The 20,961-nt window shown below is 44.7% G+C and overlaps 1 protein-coding gene across 1 annotated transcript in view; it reads left to right on the forward strand.

The window, feature by feature from the left end:
- The window catches only part of XRCC6 (X-ray repair cross complementing 6), a 46,509-nt gene that overhangs the window by 12,012 nt on the left and 13,536 nt on the right, over positions 1-20,961 (forward strand). Inside the window, exons 4-8 of the mRNA XM_010375362.1 lie at positions 3,257-3,395; positions 3,660-3,914; positions 4,728-4,911; positions 15,021-15,207; positions 19,081-19,249. Coding sequence (XP_010373664.1) covers positions 3,257-3,395; positions 3,660-3,914; positions 4,728-4,911; positions 15,021-15,207; positions 19,081-19,249 — 934 coding nt within the window. The remainder of the gene's footprint in view (positions 1-3,256; positions 3,396-3,659; positions 3,915-4,727; positions 4,912-15,020; positions 15,208-19,080; positions 19,250-20,961) is intronic.

Raw genomic sequence — 20,961 nt, forward strand, 5'->3', positions numbered from 1 at the left:
AGCCAGGATGATCTTGATCTCCTGACCTTGTGATCTGCCCGCCTTGGCCTCCCAAAGTGCTGGGATTACAGGCTTGAGCCACTGCACCCGGCCAACCGTGGACCTCTTTGAGGGTATGATGACAGCTACATACCTTCCCCTCAAAAAAGATAGTACTCACAGTTCTACCTGTAATTTCAGAGAGTTAATGGAACCCTTGATGCCTGAAGACCTCAGAAGAAAATGTACTGTTAGGTAGCAAGGAAATGAGACATTCATAGATGAGCACAATTTGATAACCAATAATAAGTATTCAGTATTTGATAAGCAATAGAAAACATTTTTTGAAATTCTGTTTTAGTTTTTTTTAATTTTTTTTTTTTTTTTTTTTTTGAGGCAGAGTCTCGCTCTGTCGCCCGGACTGGAGTGCAGTGGCCAGATCTCAGCTCACTGCAAGCTCCGCCTCCCGGGTTTACACCATTCTCCTGCCTCAGCCTCCCGAGTAGCTGGGACTACAGGCGCCCGCCACCTTGCCCAGCTAGTTTTTGTATTTTTAGTAGAGACGGGGTTTCACCGTGTTAGCCAGGATGGTCTCGATCTCCTGACCTCGTGAACCGCCCGTCTCAGCCTCCCAAAGTGCTGGGATTACAGGCTTGAGCCACCGCGCCCGGCCTTTTTAATTTTTAGAAACTAGAAGGAGCCCTTACCAAATTCTTTTAAAAGTTTGTAGACTCCTCAGAGTAGATTTTTTTTTTTGTTTTGAGATGGAGTCTCGCTCTGTCCACCAGGCTGGAGTGCAAGTGGCGCGATTTCGGCTCACTGCAAGCTCTGCCTCCCGGGTTTACGCCATTCTCCTGCTTCAGCCTCCCGAGTAGCTGGGACTACAGGTGCCCGCCACCGCGCCCGGCTACTTTTTTGTATTTTTAGTAGAGATGAGGTTTCACCGTGTTAGCCAGGATGGTCTCGATCTCCTGAACTTGTGATCCGCCCTCCTCGGCCTCCCAAAGTGCTGGTATTACAGGCGTGAGCCACCGCGCCCGGCCTCCTCAGAGTAGATTAAAATATTTATGGGAAAGACTACTTGCCATGTGGATTGTTGTCAATGACTAGCTATAGGACACATTCTGCATTTAAGGAGAGAATAGCTGTGGACGAAGGCCAGCTGGAGCTCAGGCAGGACATGGAGGGGATCACCATGGTTGGTTTATTCCTCAGCTTTGCAGGTTCCAAAACTTAAAATTTTTTTTTTTTTTTTTTGAGACAGGGTCTCGCTCTGTCACCTAGGCTGGAGTACAGTGGCATGGTCTCTGCCCACTGCAGCCTTGACCTCCTGTGCTCAGGTGATCCTCCTGCCTCAGCATCCCTAAGTAGCTGAGTAGTTGGGACTACAAGCACGTGCATGCCCAGCTAATTTTTTTGGTTTTTGTAGAGACATTGTTTTGCCCTGTCGCCCAGGCTGGTTTCAGACTTCTGTAGCAATCTGCCTGTGTTGACCTCCCAAGGTTCTGGGATTACAGGTGTGAGCCACTGTACTTGGCCTTAAGACATAATTTTGTTAGTGCTCCAGAATTAAATGGGGCCCTAGAACTGATGAACTTTTTTTTTTTTTTTCTTCTTTTGAGACAGAGTCTCACTCTGTCACCCAGGCTGGAGTGCAGTGGCATAATCTCAGCGCACTGCAACCTCCACCTCCTGAGTTCGAGCGATTCTTCTGCCTCAGCCGCCTGAGTAGCTAGGATTACAGACACATGCCACCACACCCAACTGATTTTTGTGTTTTTAGTAGAGATGGAGTTTCACCGTGTTGGTCAGAATGGTCTCGAACCCTTGACCTCGTCATCCACTCGCCTTGGCCTCCCAAAGTGCTGGGATTATGGGCGTGAGTCGCCATGCCCGGCTGAACTGACAAACTCTTACAAGACCTGATTTACCAGATGCTGACATTAGTTTATATGAGGGATAGACCTTTCCTGTTACTGGAATACTGATGTCTTTAACTGTGTGGTTAAGCAATTTCATTTCAAGGATGCTCTTACTGGTAGTTACTGACTTATTTTCAGGTCACATATACTTAAGCATTGTAATTATTTTATGTAGTCATCCCTTGTTATTGAGGGAATTGGTTCCAGGACTCCCCGTGGATTCCAAAATCTGAGGATGCCCAAGTCCCTTAAATAAAATGGCATGGTATTTGCATATAACTGACACACATCCTCCGCTTTTAAGTCATCTCTAGGTTACTCATAGTACCTAATATAATGCCTATGCATCACTTGATTCACGTGGGTTCGTTGTAGTACTTGACACATGGCAAATTCAGGTTTTGCTTTTTGAAACTGTGGAATTTCTTTGTTTTTCCTGAATATTTGAGATTTGAGGTTGGTTGAATACATAGATGCAGAACTAGCAGATATGGAGGGCCATCTGTATATATAAACTCTGTTTCCTGATACCAGGGTACTTGAAAGATCACATGATATCTCCAAATTCAGCCAGTTAAGTAAGTGACATCAGTAGGACTCAACTCCAGGTTTTCTGATTCCAATGCTTGGCTTCCCCCCAACTCCCATAGCACAGTTTCCTCCCTCTGATAATTTTCTTTTTTCTTTAGACAGTGTCTCACTCTGTTGCCCAGGCTGGACTGTAGTGGTGCGATCTCTGCTTACTGCAGCCTTCACCTCCAGGGGTCAAGCGATCTTTCACCTCTGCCTCCCAAGTAACTGGGACCCTGTGCCACCATACCCAGCTAATTTTTTTGTTTTGTAGAGATGGAGTCTCACTATGTTGTCCAGGCTGGTCTCAAACTCCTGGGCTCAAGTGACTCTCCCACCTCGGCCTCCCAAAGTGCTGGGATTAGTACAGATGTGAGCCACTGTGCCTGACCTGAATATACATATTATTAATTCTCTGATTTCTACGGCAGGGACTGCTTATACTTCTGATGTATACTTAACTGCATTCTGGTTTTTGTTAAAATTTGATATTTATGTCCATTACTCTCACTGATTCATTACTCCTGAAGGTAGGGGTCATGCCGTGTACAAATTCAGCAAATATATTTTGAGCAACTAATAGGTACTGAGCACTTATGTGCTCAGTAATCCCAGCATGTTAGTAGGCCAAGGCAGGAGGATTGCTTGAGTCCAGAAGCTAGACCAGCCTGGGCAACCCAGGGAGACCCTGTCTCTATTTATTAAAAAATAGAGAATTAAAAAATTCTAATAGGAGCTTACATTTAATGGTAAGTAAATATTAATTGAATTTTTATTTTTTTCAGTGTATCCAAAGTGTGTACATCAGTAAGATCATAAGCAGTGATCGAGATCTCCTGGCTGTGGTGTTCTATGGTACCGAGAAAGACAAAAATTCAGTGAATTTTAAAAATATTTACGTCTTACAGGAGCTGGATAATCCGGGTCAGTAATATTCTAAGATCAGCTTTTCCCTTATATATGAGAATGTCAGTACTCTGAACAAAGAGGAGTGTGGAGAAGGAAGCAAGTTACATCTTGTCTAGGAGTTTGCTTTCCTGCATAAGGGGACCTTGCTCGATGTGGACTTTGTTAAATGGGTTAAACAGCTCTGGGGTGAGAAAGGGTCCTTCTGTTAGCCTTGTGGTAAAGGCAACCACTGACATTCTTCTGATTTTTCCTTCCATTTGATTCCCTGCCTCTGATCAGGTGCAAAACGAATTCTGGAGCTTGACCAGTTTAAGGGGCAGCAGGGACAAAAACGTTTCCAAGACCTAATGGGCCACGGATCTGACTACTCACTCAGTGAAGTGCTGTGGGTCTGTGCCAACCTCTTTAGTGATGTCCAATTCAAGATGAGTCATAAGAGGATCATGCTGTTCACCAATGAAGACAACCCCCATGGCAATGACAGTGCCAAAGCCAGCCGGGCCAGGACCAAAGCCGGTGATCTCCGAGATACAGGTGGGCATATTTTCCTGTTCTCTTAAATTGGCACTTAATTGTTGTTGTTGTTTTAGGGGTTCAGGAGTCTTGGCTCAGCCTCAGCTTCCAAAGTAGCTGGGACAATAGGCATGTGCCATTGTGCCTAGTGCAGTTTTATTGCTTTCTGTGTACCTGACTTCAGGCATTTGCTTTTTACCATTTAGAGTAAAATGAAAAAATAAAGTGAAGCCAGGAGAAGACACCTGTGTAACATTGACACTGCAGATGACCACGCCATTAGCTATCTGAAGGACTCTGTCAGAACAAGATTGTGTTGCCTTTTTTTTTGAGACGGAGTCTCACTGTGTCGCCCAGGCTGGAGTGCAGTGGCACAATCTTGGCTTACTGCAACCTCCGCCTTCCAGGTTCAAGTGATTCACCTACCTCAGCCTCCCAAGTAGTTGGAATTACAGGCATGAGCCACTGTGCCCAGCTAATTTTTGTATTTTTAGTAGAGATGGGGTTCACCACGTTGACCAGGCTGGTCTCGAACTCTGAACCGCAGATGATCCACCACCTGACCCTCCCAAAGTGCTGGGGATTACAGGTGTGAGCCACTGCGCCTGGCCAGTTGTATTGACTTTAATATTACCATGAATGGTGATTATTTGAAAAGTTGTCTGAAGTCATTATGGCAGTTGATTTCCTTAGCCACTTTCTCTAAGTCCTGAAAATGTTAGTAGTCTAATTTTCAGGGAGCTTTTAAATGCATGTTTCAGTTTTAACTTGAAGAACTTCTCACTTGCTAAAAATTGTTTTTTCCTCCCTCATTTTTGTTTACCCTTGCAACAGGCATCTTCCTTGACTTGATGCACCTGAAGAAACCTGGGGGCTTTGACATATCCTTGTTCTACAGAGATATCATCAGCATAGCAGAGGATGAGGACCTCAGGGTTCACTTTGAGGAATCCAGCAAGCTAGAAGACCTGTTGCGGAAGGTTCGCGCCAAGGAGACCAGGAAGCGAGCACTCAGCAGGTGTGCACTCAGCCCCGGTCAGCTGCCTACACTGCCCTTATATCAGAAGCAGGTTGGGCGCAGTGGCTCACACCTGTAATTCCAACACTTTGGGAGGCCAAGGCGGGTGGATTGCTTGAGCCTAGGAGTTTGAGACCAGCTTGGGCAACATGGCAAGATCCTCTCTCTACCTGGAAAAAAAAAAAAAAATCAGAAGCAATGCACTGCTACACATCCCTTAACAAACCAGAAGCAATACATTGCTTTGACCTGCCTGGCTACTTAACTCGACTGTGCCACTGCCTCATTGTATTCCTCTAAAACACTTGCTTTATTTCAGGATAGCAGAAGCAATTTGCTGCTTTATCTCTGGCAAGAGCTGGCATGATATTTCTCTAAAATAACACAGCCCTCCATTTCCTGGGGGTAAACAGTTATGGTCTAAGAGTATCCTCAGCTGTACTCACTAGCACAGTAATGTGTTAATTAATCATGGGGATACCTTCTTAGAATTGCATCATTAGACTATTTTGTCATTGTGCAAACATGGAGGGTATTTCACACACCCAGAGAGTACAGCCTACTACATACCTGGGCTATGTGGTTAGCCTATTGCTCTTAGGCCACAAACCTGTATAGCATATTACCATACTGTTTACTGTAGGCAATGGTATTTGTGTATCTAAATATATCTAAAGGTATAGAAAAGATACAATAAGCCGGGCACGGTGGCTCAAGCCTGTAATCCCAGCACTTTGGGAGGCCGAGGCGGGCGGATCACGAGGTCAGGAGATCGAGACCCTCCTGGCTAACACGGTGAAACCCCGTCTCTACTAAAAATACAAAAAACTAGCCGGGCGCGGTAGCGGGCGCCTGTAGTCCCAGCTACTCGGAGGCTGAGGCAGGAGAATGGCGGGAACCCGGGAGGCGGAGCTTGCAGTGAGCCGAGATCGCGCCACTGCACTCCCGCCTGGGCGACACAGCGAGACTCCGTCTCAAAAAAAAAAAAAAAAGAAAAGAAAAGATACAATAAAATTGTGATACAGGCCAGACGCGGTGGCTCACGCCCTGCAATCACAGCACTTTGGGATGCCGAGGCAGGTGGATCACGAGGTCAAGAGATCGAGACCATCCTGGGCTACATGGTGAAACCTCGTCTCTACTAAAAATGCAAAAATTAGCTGGACGTGGTGATGCGTGCCTGTAGTCTCAGCTACTCAGGAGGCTGAGAATCGCTTGAACCCGGGAGGCAGAGGTTGCAGTGAGCCAAGATCATGCCACTGTATTCCAGCTTGGTGACAGAGTGAGACTCCCTCTCAAAAAAAAAGGAAATATGGTATAAAGATAAATGGTATACCTGCACAGGGCACTTAACATGAATGGAACTTACAAGACTGGAAGTGGCTCTGGGTGAGTAGTGAGTGAATGTGAAGGCCTAGGACATGACTGCATACTTTTATATAACTGGCAGCACAGTAGGTTTGTTTACACAGCATCACTACAGATGCACGAGTGATGCCTTGTGTGACAAACTTACGACAACTGTGATGTCAGTAGGTGATAGGAAATTTTGGGCTCCGTTATCATCTTAAGAGACCATCATTGTATATGTGCCCCATTGTTGACCAAAATGTTAGTGGCACATGAGTGTGCATTGTTTGCTTCATTCTTCTCTGTAAATTGGGGACAATAATACCTGCCTCATTAGGTTACTATGAAGAGTTAATGAAGAGCACTTAGAAAACAGAGCCTGCTAGGGAGCAAAAACTCATAAATGTTAGTTATTATCATTGTTGTTAAAATTGTGTCGTTCTGATTTCTTTTTTTTTGAGACGGAATCTCGCTCTGTCGCCCAGGCTGGAGTGCAGTGGCGTGATCTCGGCTCGCTGCAAGCTCTGCATCCCGGGTTCACGCCATTCTCCCGCCTCAGCCTCCCGAGTAGCTGGGACTACAAGCACCTGCCATCCCACCTGGCTAATTTTTTGTATTTTTAGTAGAGATGGGGTTTCACCATGTTAGCCAGGATGGTCTCGACCTCCTGACCTCGTGATCCGCCCGCCTCGACTTCCCAAAGTGCTGGGATTACAGGCGTGAGCCACTGCGCCCAGCCTCTGATTTCTTATAAACCTGAAACCAATAGAAACCAGATTGCTAGATTCTTTTTTTTTTTTTTTTTTGGAGACAGTCTTACCCTGTTGCCCAGGCTGGAGTGCAGTGCGGTCTCGGCTCACTGCAAGCTCTGCCTCCTGTGTTCATGCCATTCTCCTGCCTCAGCTACCTGAGTAGCTGGGACTACAGGCGCCCACCACCACATCCGGCTAGTTTTTTTGTATTTTTAGTAGAGACGGGGTTTCACCTTGTTAGCCAGGATGGTCTTGATCTCCTGACCTCATTATCCGCCTGCCTCGGCCTCCCAAAGTGCTGGGATTACAGACTTGAGCCACCGCGCCTGGCCTAGATTCTCTAAAGAGAGCCTTGATATTAGAATCCTAAAGGTTCCACAGTGTTTCCTCCTAAAGACCTTCAGCCTTTTATTTATTAAGAGACAGAGTCGGCCGGGCCAAAAAAAAAAAGAGACAGAGTCTCGCTCTTGCCCAGGCTGGAGTATAATGGCGCCATCACAGCTCACCGCAGTCTACAACTCCTGGGCTCAAGCAGTCTTCTTGCAGTCTTCCTGTCTCAGCCTCCCAAGTAGCTTTTTTTGTAGGCTTGGGGCTCTTGGTATGTTACCCAGTCTGGTCTCAGACTCCTGGCATCAAACGTTCCTCCTCAAGCTTTCATTCTGGACTGGTTTCCTCAGTATAGGGGTCCATGACCTTTGGTAACTTCAGGCAGTTTTTAAGAGTTTACTGACAATTCTACCAGAAAATCCAAGAAATTTTTTTTCAGGATACCTCGAATCACTTGTTGCCACAGTTGTAATTTTGTCATTGTTCTCCTTTTCCTCTTGGGAACTATTTTTCTTTCCTCAGACAAGTATCTTGTCACCTCTTCACCTGTCTTGAAATGGTGCGATGTTCATACTACAGTTTCAAAGTCTACTGCACATTTTGGTGGAGATGGATGGGAGGATAAAAAGTGGGTAACTGTAGGCCCTGTTGTCAGATTGTTGGATTCTAGTCCTGGTCCCTTCGCTATGTGACCTGACTTCTCTGAGCCTTAGTAAAATGGGAGCAAAAAATGGTACCTCACTGGCCAGGTGCAGTGGCTCACGCCTGTAATCCCAGCATGTTAGTAGGCCAAGGCAGGAGGATTGCTTGAGTCCAGAAGCTAGACCAGCCTGGGCAACCCAGGGAGACCCTGTCTCTATTTATTAAAAAATAGAGAATTAAAAAATTGTACCTTCGTATAGGATTGCCATGAGCATTAAATGAGATAACCTAGGCATAGTGCTTGGCACGTGGTAATTATTTATAAGTGTTAGCTGTTCTTATTTGTGGAAGACTCATTATAGGATGGCTACTTGATATAAATAATAATAACTGGAATTGTTTGAGAACTAACAATGCCTTAGGTCTAAGCTCTAGAAAATTATTAAACTTACGCTTTTTAAAAAATTTTTAATTTTTGTGGGTACATGGTAGGTGTATATATTTATAGGATTCATTAGATATTTTGATACAGGCATGTAATGCATAGTAATTATATCAGCATAGATGGGTTATCTATCACCTTAAGCATTAATCCTTTGTATTATAAGCAATCTGATTGTACTCCTTTAGTTATTTTAAAATGTATTATTATTGACTTTAGTCACCCTAATCTGCTCTAAAATACTAGATCTTACTCATTCTTTCTATTTTTTTGTACTCATTAACCATCCCCACTGTCCCATCCCTACCCCCTTACCCTTCACAGCCTCTGGTAACCATCATTTTCTATGTCCATGAGTTCAATTGCTTTACTTTTTGTCTCCCAGAAATAAGTTAAAACGTTCAAAGTTTGTCTTTCTGTGCCTGGCTTATTTCACTTAACAAAGTGAAACAACATGGCATAGTGAATGCAACAACATTCATGTTGTTACCAATGACAGGATCTCTTTTTTTTTTTTTTTTTTTTTTTTGAGTCTTAAGTCTTGCTCTTGTCGTCCAGGCTGGAGTGCAATGGCGCAATCTTGGCTCACTGCAACCAACCTCTGCCTCCTGGATACAAGCAGTTCTCCTGCAGCCTCCCGAGTAGCTAGGATTACAGGCATGTGCCACCACACCGAACTAATTTTATATTTTTAGTAGTGACGGTTCCAGGCTGGTCTCGAACTCTTGACATCAGGTGATCCACCTGCCTCGGGAATCTCCTTTTTTATGGCTGAATAGTACTCCATTGTACTACACTTTCTTTATCCATTCTTCTTTTGATGGACACTTAGGTTGCTTCCAAACCTTGGCTATTGTGAATAGGGCGGCAGTAAACATGGGAGTGCAGATATCTCTGATATACAAATTTCCTTTCTTTGGGGTGTATACCTAGCAGTGGGATTGCTGGATCATACGTAGTTTTCTTTTTAGTATTTTCAGGAACCTCCAACCGTTTTAACTGAAGTGGGATGATACCAGATTATGTTAAGAGTTTTTTCCTGTAGAGTTTGGGTTCCTTATATATTTTGGTTATTAATCCCTTGTCAGATGGATAGTGTCCAGATATTTTCTCTTCTATTTGTTGATCATTTCCTTTATTGTGCAGAAGCTTTTTAACTTGATGTGATCCTATTTGTTCGTTTTTGCTTTGGTTACCTATGTTTGTGGAGTATTACTTAAGAAATCTTTGCCAAGCCCAGTGTGCTGGAGAATTTCCCGGTGTTTTATTTTTAAACTTTTTAAAATTTATTTTTAGAGATGGGGTCTCACTCTATTGCCAGGCTGGTCTTGAATTCCTGAGTTCAAGCAATCCTCCCGCCTTGGTCTCCCAGAGTGCTGAGATTACAGGCCTGAGCCACAGTGCCTGGCTGAATTTCTCCAGTGTTTTATTTTAGCAGTTTCATAGTTTGAGGTCTTAGAGTTAAGTCTTTTTAATACGTTTTGACTTGATTTTTGTAGAGAGAGAGGGGTATAGTTTCATTCTTCTGTATATAGATACCCAGTTTTCCCAGCATTGTTTATATTACAGAGACTTGCCTTTCTCCGATGTATATTCTTTTTTTTTTTTTTTTTTTTTTTTTTTTTTTTTTTTTTTTTTTTGAGGTGGAGTCTCACTCTGTCGCCCGGACTGGAGTGCAGTGGCCAGATCTCAGCTCACTGCAAACTCCGCCTCCCGGGTTTACGCCATTCTCCTGCCTCAGCCTCCCGAGTAGCTGGGACTACAGGCGCCCGCCACCTCGCCCGGCTAGTTTTTGTATTTTTAGTAGAGACGGGGTTTCACCGTGTTAGCCAGGATGGTCTCGATCTCCTGACCTCGTGATCCGCCCGTCTCGGCCTCCCAAAGTGCTGGGATTACAGGCTTGAGCCACCGTGCCCGGCCTATTCTTGGCACCTTTGTCAAAAAGTGTTTGAGGAGTTTGAGGTTACTCTTCATGAGTTCACTGTAGATGAATGGACTTGTTTTGAGTTCCCTATTCTGTTCAGTTGGTCTGTGTGTCTGCTTTTATGCCAGTACCGTGCTCTTTTGGTTATTATAGTTCTGTAATTTGAAGTCAGGTAATGTGATTCTTCCAGTTTTGTTCTGTTTGCTTAGCGTAGGTTTGACTTCTGGATTTTGTGGTTCCACATACATTTTAGAATTGTTTTGTCTATTTCTGTGAAGAATGTCATTGGTATTTTGATAGGGATTGAATTGAGTCTGTAGATTGGTTGGGTAGTATGGGCATTTTAACAATATTTAAACTACTGTAGCAATCTACAGAGTGAGAACCTGTCTACAAAAAAAAAAAGTTACTTTTGAAGATTGTGCAGTTTTGTAATTGGTTGCATTTATCGTCAGCTCTCCTTCAAGCAGCCTTTTTTTTTTTTTTTTGAGACGGAGTCTTCCTCTGCTGCCCAGGCTGGAGTACAGTGGCCGGCTCTCAGCTCACTGCAAGCTCCGCCTCCCGGGTTCACGCCATTCTCCTGTCTCAGCCTCCCGAGTAGCTGGGACTACAGGCGCCCGCCTCGTCGCCCGGCTAGTTTTTTTTTGTATTTTTTAGTAGAGACGGGGTTTCACCGTATTAGCCAGGATGGTCTCGATCTCCTGACCTCATGATCCGCCCGTCTCGGCCTCCCAAAGTGCTGGGATTACAGGCTTGAGCCACCGCGCCCGGCCTTCAAGCAGCCTTTTGACGCTGATTTTCACATCTAAGAAGCCACCAAATGGTTGATGATGTTAGTAATGCATCTGTTACCAACACTCATCTGTGAGTCACATCATGCATTTCCAAGTTGATCTGAAAGTATGTTAGGTACTTGCCCCAGGAACCAAAATTTCTATTTATGGCTCTGCTCAAAACGAGTGTTCTCTCCACAGTGTGAACCTGTATACCTTTGAACTAGACAGACACTTGTTTAAACATGTTCTCTTCTTAAAATACTGCTAGGTGTTCCACAACAGTGAAGATTTGATTATTGGAGACTTTTCTTCTTTTCTGATAAAAGAGTTAAAGCTGGCGGGGTGCGGTGGCTCATGCCTGTAATCCCAGCACTTTGGGAGGCCAAGACGGGCAGATCATGAGGTCAGGAGTTCGAGACCAGCCAGACCAACATGGTGAAACCCTCCCTGTCTCTACTAAAAATACAAAAATTAGCCGAGTGTGGTGGTGCATGCCTGTAGTCCCAGCTACTTGGGTGGCTGAGGCAGGAGAATCACTTGAACTCAGGAGGCCGAGGTTGCAGTGAGCCAAGATTACACCACTGCACTCCAGCCTGGGCGACAGAGTGAGACTCTGTCTCAAAAACAAAAAAGTGTTAAAAAGCTGTAAATTTGTCTCTGAGCATGGCTTTAGTTGCATCCTATACATTTTGATATATTGTGTTTTTACTTTCATGCAGTTCAAAATAATTTTAAATTTTCTGGCTGGGCGTGCTGGCTCATGCCTATAATCCCAGCACTTTGGGAGGCCAAGGCGGGTGGATCACCTGAGGACAGTAGTGCAAGACTAGCCTCGCCAACAAGGCAAAGCCCTGTCTCTACTAAAAATACAAAAATTAGCCAGGTGTAGTGGTGGGCACCTGTAATCCCAGCCACTCAGGAGGCTGAGGCAGGAGAATCACTTGAACTCGGGAGGCGGAGGTTGCAGTGAGCCGAGATTGCGCCACTGCATTCCACCCTAGATGACAGAGTGAGACTCCATCTCAAAAAAAAAAAAAAGAAAAAATTAGCTGGGCGCGGTGGCACGTGCTTGTAGTCCCAGCTACTTAGGAGGCTGAGGCAGGAGAATCTTGAACTCAGGAGGCGGAGGTTGCAGTGAGCCAAGATTGTGCCACTGTGCTCCAGCCTGGGCGACAGAGCGAGACCCTGTCTCAAAAAAAAAAAAAAAAAAAAAAAAAATTTTTCCTTGTGATTTCTTCTTGGGTTTTTTATAAGTATATTGTTTAATTTTCAAATATTTGAGATTTTCCCAGATTTCTTTGTGTTGTGGACCTCTAACTTAGCTCCATTGTGGTTAAGGAACATACTTTATGGGATTTCAGTCTTTTTCCATGTATTGAGACTTGTTTTGTGGCCCATCATGTGGTCTCTGCTAGAGAATGTTCTGTGTGCTTGAGAAGAATGTGTATCATAGGTTATTTTATGTTCTTTTTTTCCCCATAATATAAGTATTTTTTGCATATTGTAAATATATTTGTACATTGTTACTATTTCAGAACACATTTTCTTTTTTTGGAGACAGAGTCTTGGTCTGTTGTCCCAGTCTGGAATGCAGTGGCACGATCTTGCCTCACTGCAACCTCTGCCTCCTGGGTTCAAGCAATTCTCCTGCCTCAGCCTCCCTAGTAGCTGGGACTACAGACGCACACCGCCATGCCTGGCTAATATTTTTTTGTACTTTAGTAGAGACGGGGTTTCACCATGTTGCCCAGGCTGGTCTCGAACTCCTGAGTTCAGGCAATCCGCCCCCGTCAGCCTCCCAAAGTGCTAGGACTGCAGGCATGAGCCACTGCGCCCAGCCTGCAGAACACATTTTCAAGAGGTCCTGTTGCTGCTTAGGATGCAATATGTCGTGATGGAAAAGTACATGAGCTTTGAAACAGGGATACTTGAGTTTGAATATGGATTTTTATTAATTGTCTGTCCTTGGGCAAGTCATGTAACTTCTCAGAGCCCTCATTTATAGAAGATCAATAATAAGGTTCTTGAGTGGCAAGCAATAAAAACTGACCTTGAGCTGGGCGCTGTGGCTCACGCCTGTAATCCTAGCACTTTGGGAGGCCAAGGCGGGCGGATCACCTGAGGTCAGGAGTTCAAGACCAGCCTGACCAACATGGAGAAACCTGTCTCTACTAAAAATACAAAATTAACCCGGCATGGTGGCAGGCAGCCTGTAATCTCAGCTACTCAGGAGGCTGAGGCAGGAGAATCACTTGAACCCAGGAGGCGGAGGTTGCAGTGAGTGAAGATCATGCCATTGCACTCCAGCCTGGGCAACAAGAGCAAAATTACATCTAAAAAAAAAAAAACAAAAAAAAACAAAACTGACCTTGACTAATTTCAGCATATTAGTCAAATAGTTCTAGGAATCTACCTAGCAGGAACTAATGACAGTGTCTTCAGGGTGCCATTATGAGAAGAAAGTATCTTCTCCAATCGTGTCCTTTATTGGCCACTGCTCAGAGACCCCAACTCTCAGATGAGAAGGTCCTGTGGCCTTCTCCAGGGTCAGATATGCTCACCACTTGGCCAGAAGAAGGCATAGCAACTTGACTTTGACTAACATTCTCCCATAACTGTAGTGGGGAAAGGATAATTCGCAAACAAAAATTGGGGTGTATTGTTGTTGATTTTTTGTTGTTGTTGTTGTTGTTTTTTGTCAAGTAACCCTTATTTTGATGGGGCTTTCTTTTCTTTTTTTGAGGCGGAGTCTTTCTATCGGCAGGCTGGAGTGCGGTGGTGAGATCTTGGCTCACTGCAACCTCCAACTCCCTGGTTCAAGCGATTCTCCTGCCTCAGCCTCCCAAGTAGCTGGGATTACAGACTGTGCGCCACCACGCCAGGCTAATTTTTGTGTTTTTAGTAGAGACAGGGTTTCACCATGTTGGCCAGGCTGGTCTTGAACTACTGACCTGGGATTAAAGGCCTAAGCCACCGCACCCGGCATGATGGGTCTTTATTCTTCAAAGCAGAGGGAACGGATCCTAGAAAAATAAAGACGAGGCCAAGCATGGTAGCTCACACCTGTAATCCCAGCACTTTGGGAGGCCATGCGGGTGAATCACAAGGTCAGGAGTTCAAGACCAGCCGGGCCAACATGGTGAAACACCATCTCTACTAAAATAAAAAGAAATTAGCTGGATGTCTTGGGGGGTGCCTATAATCCCAGCTACTTGGGAGGCTGAGGCAGGAGAATCGCTTGAACCCGGGAGGCAGAGGTTGCAGTGAACTGAGGTCACGCCTCTGCACTCCAGCCCAAGCAACAGTGTGAGACTCTGTCTCAAAAAAAAAAAAAAAAAATCAAAAAAAGACGAGACAACCAGTACAGTACTTACAGGGCTACTATGATTAAATGAGAGACTAGCTGTGAGGTGATTGGTATAGTGCTGTGCTTAATACAAACTATCATTTTATTATACGGGTTGAGTGTTTCTAATCTGAAAATTCAAAATTAGAAATGCTCTACAATCTGAAACTTTTTTGAGCACTGACCTGATGCTCAAAGGAAGTGCTTTTTGGAGCATTATGGGTGTTAGATTTTTGGGTTAGGAATATTCAAACAGTAAGTACATAAAATGCAAATAGTCCAAAAAATCTGAAATCTGAAACATTTTTGGTCCTAAAAGGGATACTCAACTTGTAGTACATTCTTTGTCATTATTTTAAGTAGCTAATATATTGTGGTATAGATTCTGAGGTGGTATTATAGCAAATTCGATTGTATTATTAAAAAGCATATTTATTTTGAGAGCTTAGGATTATTGGAGAGAATAAAACAGTGAAGCTTTGGTGTTACGAGGGAATTTTAGAAAAGTGCAGTCTTTCAGTTCATGCTCTTTCATTTTTCACTCCCTCAGGTTAAAGCTGAAGCTCAACAAAGATATAGTGATCTCTGTGGGCGTTTATAATCTGGTCCAGAAGGCTCTCAAGCCTCCTCCAATAAAGCTCTATCGGGAAACAAATGAACCAGTGAAAACCAAGACCCGGACCTTTAATACGAGTACAGGTGGTTTGCTTCTGCCTAGTGATACCAAGAGGTCTCAGGTAGGTAGAGATGCCTTTTGCTGTTGTTGTCTTTGAGACCGGGTCTCATTGTGTCGCCCATGCTGGAGTGCAGTGGGATAAGCATGACTCACTACAGCCTTGACCTCCTGGGCTCAAATGATCCTTTTGTCTCAGCCTCCCAAGTAGCTGGGATCACAGGCGTGTGACATCACACCCAGCTAATTTATTTATTTTTTAAGAGACTGGGTCAACTGGGCACAGTGGCTCACGCCTGTAATCCCAGCACTTTGGGAGGCCAAGGTGGGTGGATTATCTGAGGTCGGGAGTTCAAGACCAGCCTGACCAACATGGAGAAACCCCATCTCTACTAAAAATACAAAATGAGCTGGGTATGGTGGTGCATGCCTGTAATCCTAGTTACTCAGGAGGCTGAGGCAGGAGAATTGCTTGAACCTGGGAGGCAGAGGTTGTGGTGAGCTGAGATCACACCATTGCACTCCAGCCTGGGCAACAAGAGCATAACTCTGTCTCAGAATAAAAGAGACAGTGTCTCACTATGTTGGTGTCAAACTCCTGGTCTTAAGTAATCCTCCTACTTTGGCTTCCCAAAGTGCTGGGGTGCTGGGATTACAGACATTAGCCACTGTGCCCGGCCTTTATTTATTTATTTATTTATTTATTTTAAGAGATGAGAGCTCACTATGTTGCTCAGGCTGGCCTTGAACTCCTAGGCTCAAGCAGTACTCCTGCTTCAGCCTCCTAAAGTGCTGGGATTATAGATGTGAACCGCCACACCTAACCCAAGATGCTTTCTTACTGAATTTTCTCCCGCTGAAGAGTTAACAAGGAGGAGAGACATCGATCAGGCTGACCAGTTAAATAACTTTCATAGGTGCATCTTTCCTTTTCTTCCCCTTCCCTTTTCTTTCTCCCCTCCCCTCCCCTCCCCTCCCCTTTTTTGTTTCTCAAGTGAAGCAATGGGAGTGGAAAAGGAACAAAGAAATCTGTAACTGGTTGTGATCAATTAGTTGTAAACACCACCACACTTGAATGAACCACGTGCATCTTCTTGCTAACCTGTTAAAACACAAAGACTTAACTCTTTGAGACTGTGGCGTCTGGATCAGTGATATTTTGATAGCTAGAAAGTTAAACTGGGCCAGTGTCTGAGATACCAGTGAAAACCTCACCCCTTCATCACTCAGACTGATGCTGTCAGTCTAACAGTCTTGCCTCAGGTACAATAACATAAAATACTTTACAGTTAATTAGGGAGATGAGTTAGGGAAAGTATGAAGTGTGACGTGAACTCGTTTTTTTAGGGAGATAATTTATTTTTGCTAGTGATATTTTTCCTGTGCCTTGAGATGGCATACATTTCCCTTTCTGTATCTGAAAGACGCAGGACGCAGAACATTGTCTTTCCTCATCCTCTTACCTTTGCTCAGTCTATAGAGAGATTTAACATTGAAAGTTAAAATTGAGGCCGGGCGCGGTGGCTCAAGCCTGTAATCCCAGCACTTTGGGAGGCCGAGACGGGCGGATCACGAGGTCAGGAGGTTGAGACCATCCTGACTAACACGGTGAAACCCCGTCTCTACTAAAAAAAAAAAATACAAAACTAGCCAGGCGAGGTGGTGGGTGCCTGTAGTCCCAGCTCCTCTGGAGGCTGAGGCAGGAGAATGGCGTAAACCCGGGAGGCGGAGCTTGCAGTGAGCTGAGATCCGGCCACTGCACTCCAGCCTGGGCGACAGAGCGAGACTCCGCCTCAAAAAAAAAAAAAAAAGAAAGTTAAAATTGAATGAGTCATCCTTCCTTTATGCAAAATGTGGAAGAATCTGAGATTTTACAAAAGTTTAGGGCCTATAAAATGACTAAAATATTAGTTTTGATTCAACCCATGAGCACAAATTTCAAGCCAGAGAGTTTTGCCCTACTCTTTGAAGGAGAAAGAGACAAGAAATTTTGTCTTCCGTTTTGGAAGTAACTAATTTTTTATATGGATTTATTCATAGGCAGTAGATCTCTGGTCACTGAGTTTCTTTCTTGATCCGGTATGTTTGAAAAAACCTTGAGTTCTTCTTTTGTTCATAAAACCCAAATTTGAATCTGGTACTAAGCTGTTATTAATCACATATCCAGGATCAAATACAGACATCATTGGATACTGTGGCTCATGCACTTTGGGAGGCTGAAACAGGAGGATCACTTGAACCCAGAAGTTTGAGATCAGCCTGGGCATCATAGTGAGACCCTGTCTCTACAAAAAAACTAAAAATTAGCCAGGCGTGGTGGTGCACAGCCTGGGGAAGAGTACAAAAAAAAAAAAAAAAGTTATATATGTATGTATGTGTGTGTGTATATATATATATCTCTCTCTCTATCCAAACAATACAAATAATAATCTTTGCAGTAGCGCCATCATGGTTCACTGTAGCCTCAACCTCTTGGATTCAGTTGATCCTCCCACCTTAGCCACCTGGGTAGCTGGGACTACAGGCTCATGCCACCACACCTGGCTTATTTTTTTTTCTTTTTTTTGTAGAGACAGGATCTCACCATGTTACCCAGGCTGGTCTGGAATTCCTGGGCTCAAATGATCCAGCCTCCTTGGCCTTGCAAAGTATTCGGATTACAGGCATGAGCCACTGCGCCCTGCCTTGGAAGTAGAACTTGCATGTGTGTGTCTCTGCCTATCACATTGAGACCTAGCACAGTACCTGACATAGGTCCTCTCATTTAATAAGTAGATGTGGTTTGGGCTGGGCATAGTGGCTCACGCCTGTAATCCCAGCTACTCAGGAGGCTGAGGCAGGAGAATCACTTGAACCTGGGAGGCAGAGGTTGCAGTGAGCCGAGATCATGCCACTGCATGCCAGTGACATTGTGATAGAGACTGCATCTCAAATAATAATAATAATAAATAAATAGGTTTAAGTATGCTTTGTGTGTCAGGGATGGTGCTGGGAGGTCAGTTCATTTTTTTTTTTTTTTTTTTTTTTTTTTTTGAGACGGAGTCTCGCTCTGTCGCCCAGGCTGGAGTGCAGTGGCCGGATCTCAGCTCACTGCAAGCTCCGCCTCCCGGGTTCACGCCATTCTCCTGCCTCAGCCTCCCGAGTAGCTGGGACTACAGGCGCCCGCCAGGTCGCCCGGCTAGTTTTTTGTATTTTTAGTAGAGACGGGGTTTCACCATGTTAGCCAGGATGGTCTCGATCTCCTGACCTCGTGATCTGCCCGTCTCGGCCTCCCAAAGTGCTGGGATTACAGGCTTGAGCCACCGCGCCCGGCCCATTTTTTTTTTTCTTTTTTTGGGTTGGGGGAATAGAGTTGCTCTGGTACCCAGGCTGCAGTACAGTGGCACCATCTTGGCATACTGCATCCTCAAACTCTTGGGCTCAAGCGATCCTCCAGCCTTGGCCTCCCAAGTATCTGGGACCACAAGTGTGTACCGCTCTGCCCAGCTTTTAATTTTTTTATACAGATAGGGTCTTGCCATGTTGTCCAGGCTGGTCTTGAACTCCTGGGCTCAAACAGTCTTGCCTCAGCCTTTCAAAGTGCTGGGATTACAGGCATGAGGCACTGCACCCAGCCTATTTTATTGTTTTTGCAAAGAGGAGCTCACTCTGTTGCCCAGGTTGGAGTGCAGTGGCTATTCATAAACACAATCCCACTCTAAAACAGTTTAAACATCTGCCTCTTAGGATTGTTACAGAAGATAAAGTAGTTGACGTGTAAAGTACCTACAGTCGCTCAATAAATGTAAATTCCCTGTTGGAGAAAGAGGATATGCCAGGCGAGCCATCTTCCTGCTCCTTGGAAGAGAGCTGATTTTAACTTTGCTAGTGTCATCGTCTTACAGTTATTTTGCATCTCATGTAGCCTTCCCATGTGATCCTTGTTCTTCTCCTTCAGATATATGGGAGTCGTCAGATTATACTGGAGAAAGAGGAAACAGAAGAGCTAAAACGATTTGATGATCCAGGTTTGATGCTCATGGGTTTCAAGCCGTTGGTACTGCTGAAGAAACACCATTACCTGAGGCCCTCCCTGTTCGTGTACCCAGAGGAGTCCTTGGTGATTGGTAAGTAGCGTGGACCATGGATGAGTGACTCTAACACACAGTGCAGTTTATGGAGCAGTGCTTTGTAAATGGGCACTGCTTGGACACTGTATAGGAGATGTTAATAGAGTATGTTGAAAGTGTTTCAATCTCTGCCTGGTGCAGTGGCTCATGCCTGTAATCCTAGCACTTTGGAAGGCCAAGGCAGATGGATCACCTGAGGTCAGGACGAGCCTGGCCAACATGGTGAAACCTCGTCTCTACTAAAAATACAAAATTTAGCCAGACCTGGTGGCTTGCGCCTGTGATCCCAGCTACCTGGGAGGCTGAGGCACGAAAATCACTTGAACCTGAGAGACAGAGGTTGTAGTGAGCTGAGATCACAACCACTGCATTCCAGCCTGGGCGATAGAGTGAGACTGTCTCAAAAAAAAAAAAAAAGTTTCAAGCTCAAATTTTGGAAATGTGGGAATAAAGAAAGTTAAACAGATTTCTTTTTTTTTTTTTTTTTTTTTTTTTTTTTGGAGATGGAGTTTTACTCTTGTCACCCAGAGTGGAGTGCAATTGTGCAATTTCGGCTCACTGCAACATCCGCCTCACGGATGAGGACTGTCGAATTTAGCTTTATAAATTTTTTTTTTTAATTTACTTTTTATTTATTTATTTATTTTTGAGACAGAGTCTCGCCCTGTCACCCAGGCTGGAGTACAATGGCGCGATCTCGGCTCACTGCAACCTCCGCCCCCCTGGTTCGAACGATTCTTCTTCCTCAGCCTCTCGAGTAGCTGGGATGACAGGAACCCGCTACCACGTGTAGCTAATTTTTGTATTTTTAGTAGAGATGGGGTTTCACCTTTTTGACCAGTCTGGTCTCGAACTCGACCTCGTGATTCACCCATCTCGGCCTCCCAAAGTGCTGAGATTATAGGTGTGAGCCACTGTGCCCGGCCTTATTTATATTTTTATTTTTATTTTTTTTGTTGTTGTTGTTGCCCAGGCTGGAGTGAAGTGGTGCAGTCTCGGCTCACTGCAACCTCCGTCCCGCGGGTTCAAGCGACTCTCCTGCCTGAGCCTCCCAAGTAGCTGGGATTACAGGTGCACGCCACCATGCCCGGCTAAATTCTGTACTTTTAGTAGAGATGGGGTTTCACCATGTTGGCCAGGCTTGTCTCGAACTCCTGCCTTAGGTGATCCACCCGCCTTGGCCTCTCACAGTGCTGGGATTACAGGCGTGAGCCACCACGTCCAGCCTGGAATTTAGCTTTTTAAAAACGGTTTCCCATGTAATTCTTTGAAGCATCAGATAAGAGAGCAAAAAGCAAACAAAACCAAAATAAGCCCACAACTTTTTCTCTAGTGTTGGAAATTAAAGAGGATGTGAACCTTGCCGTTGTGTTTATTTTTGCAGTCTAGGCCCTTTCTTCCTCTGTGCTACAGCTCATGAACACCCCAAATTTGACTTAATTGGTTTTCATTAGTAACTGGGGTCATGTCATTAACCTAGTGTCAGTAAAAGTGAATTGACATTAATAATTTACTTTTTTTTTTTGGAGACAGTCTCACTGTGTCACCCAGGCTGGAGTCCAGTGGCACCATCTTAGCTCACTGTAGCCTCAAGCTCCCAGGCTCAGGTGATTCTCCCACCTCAGCCTCTCGAGCAACTGAGACTACAGGCCCACACCACCACATCCAGCTAATCTTTTGTATTTTTAGTAGAGACAGGGGTTGTGTTG

This window comes from Rhinopithecus roxellana, chromosome 13 (assembly GCF_007565055.1).
Source record: "Rhinopithecus roxellana isolate Shanxi Qingling chromosome 13, ASM756505v1, whole genome shotgun sequence".
NCBI classification, from domain to species: Eukaryota; Metazoa; Chordata; class Mammalia; order Primates; family Cercopithecidae; genus Rhinopithecus; species Rhinopithecus roxellana.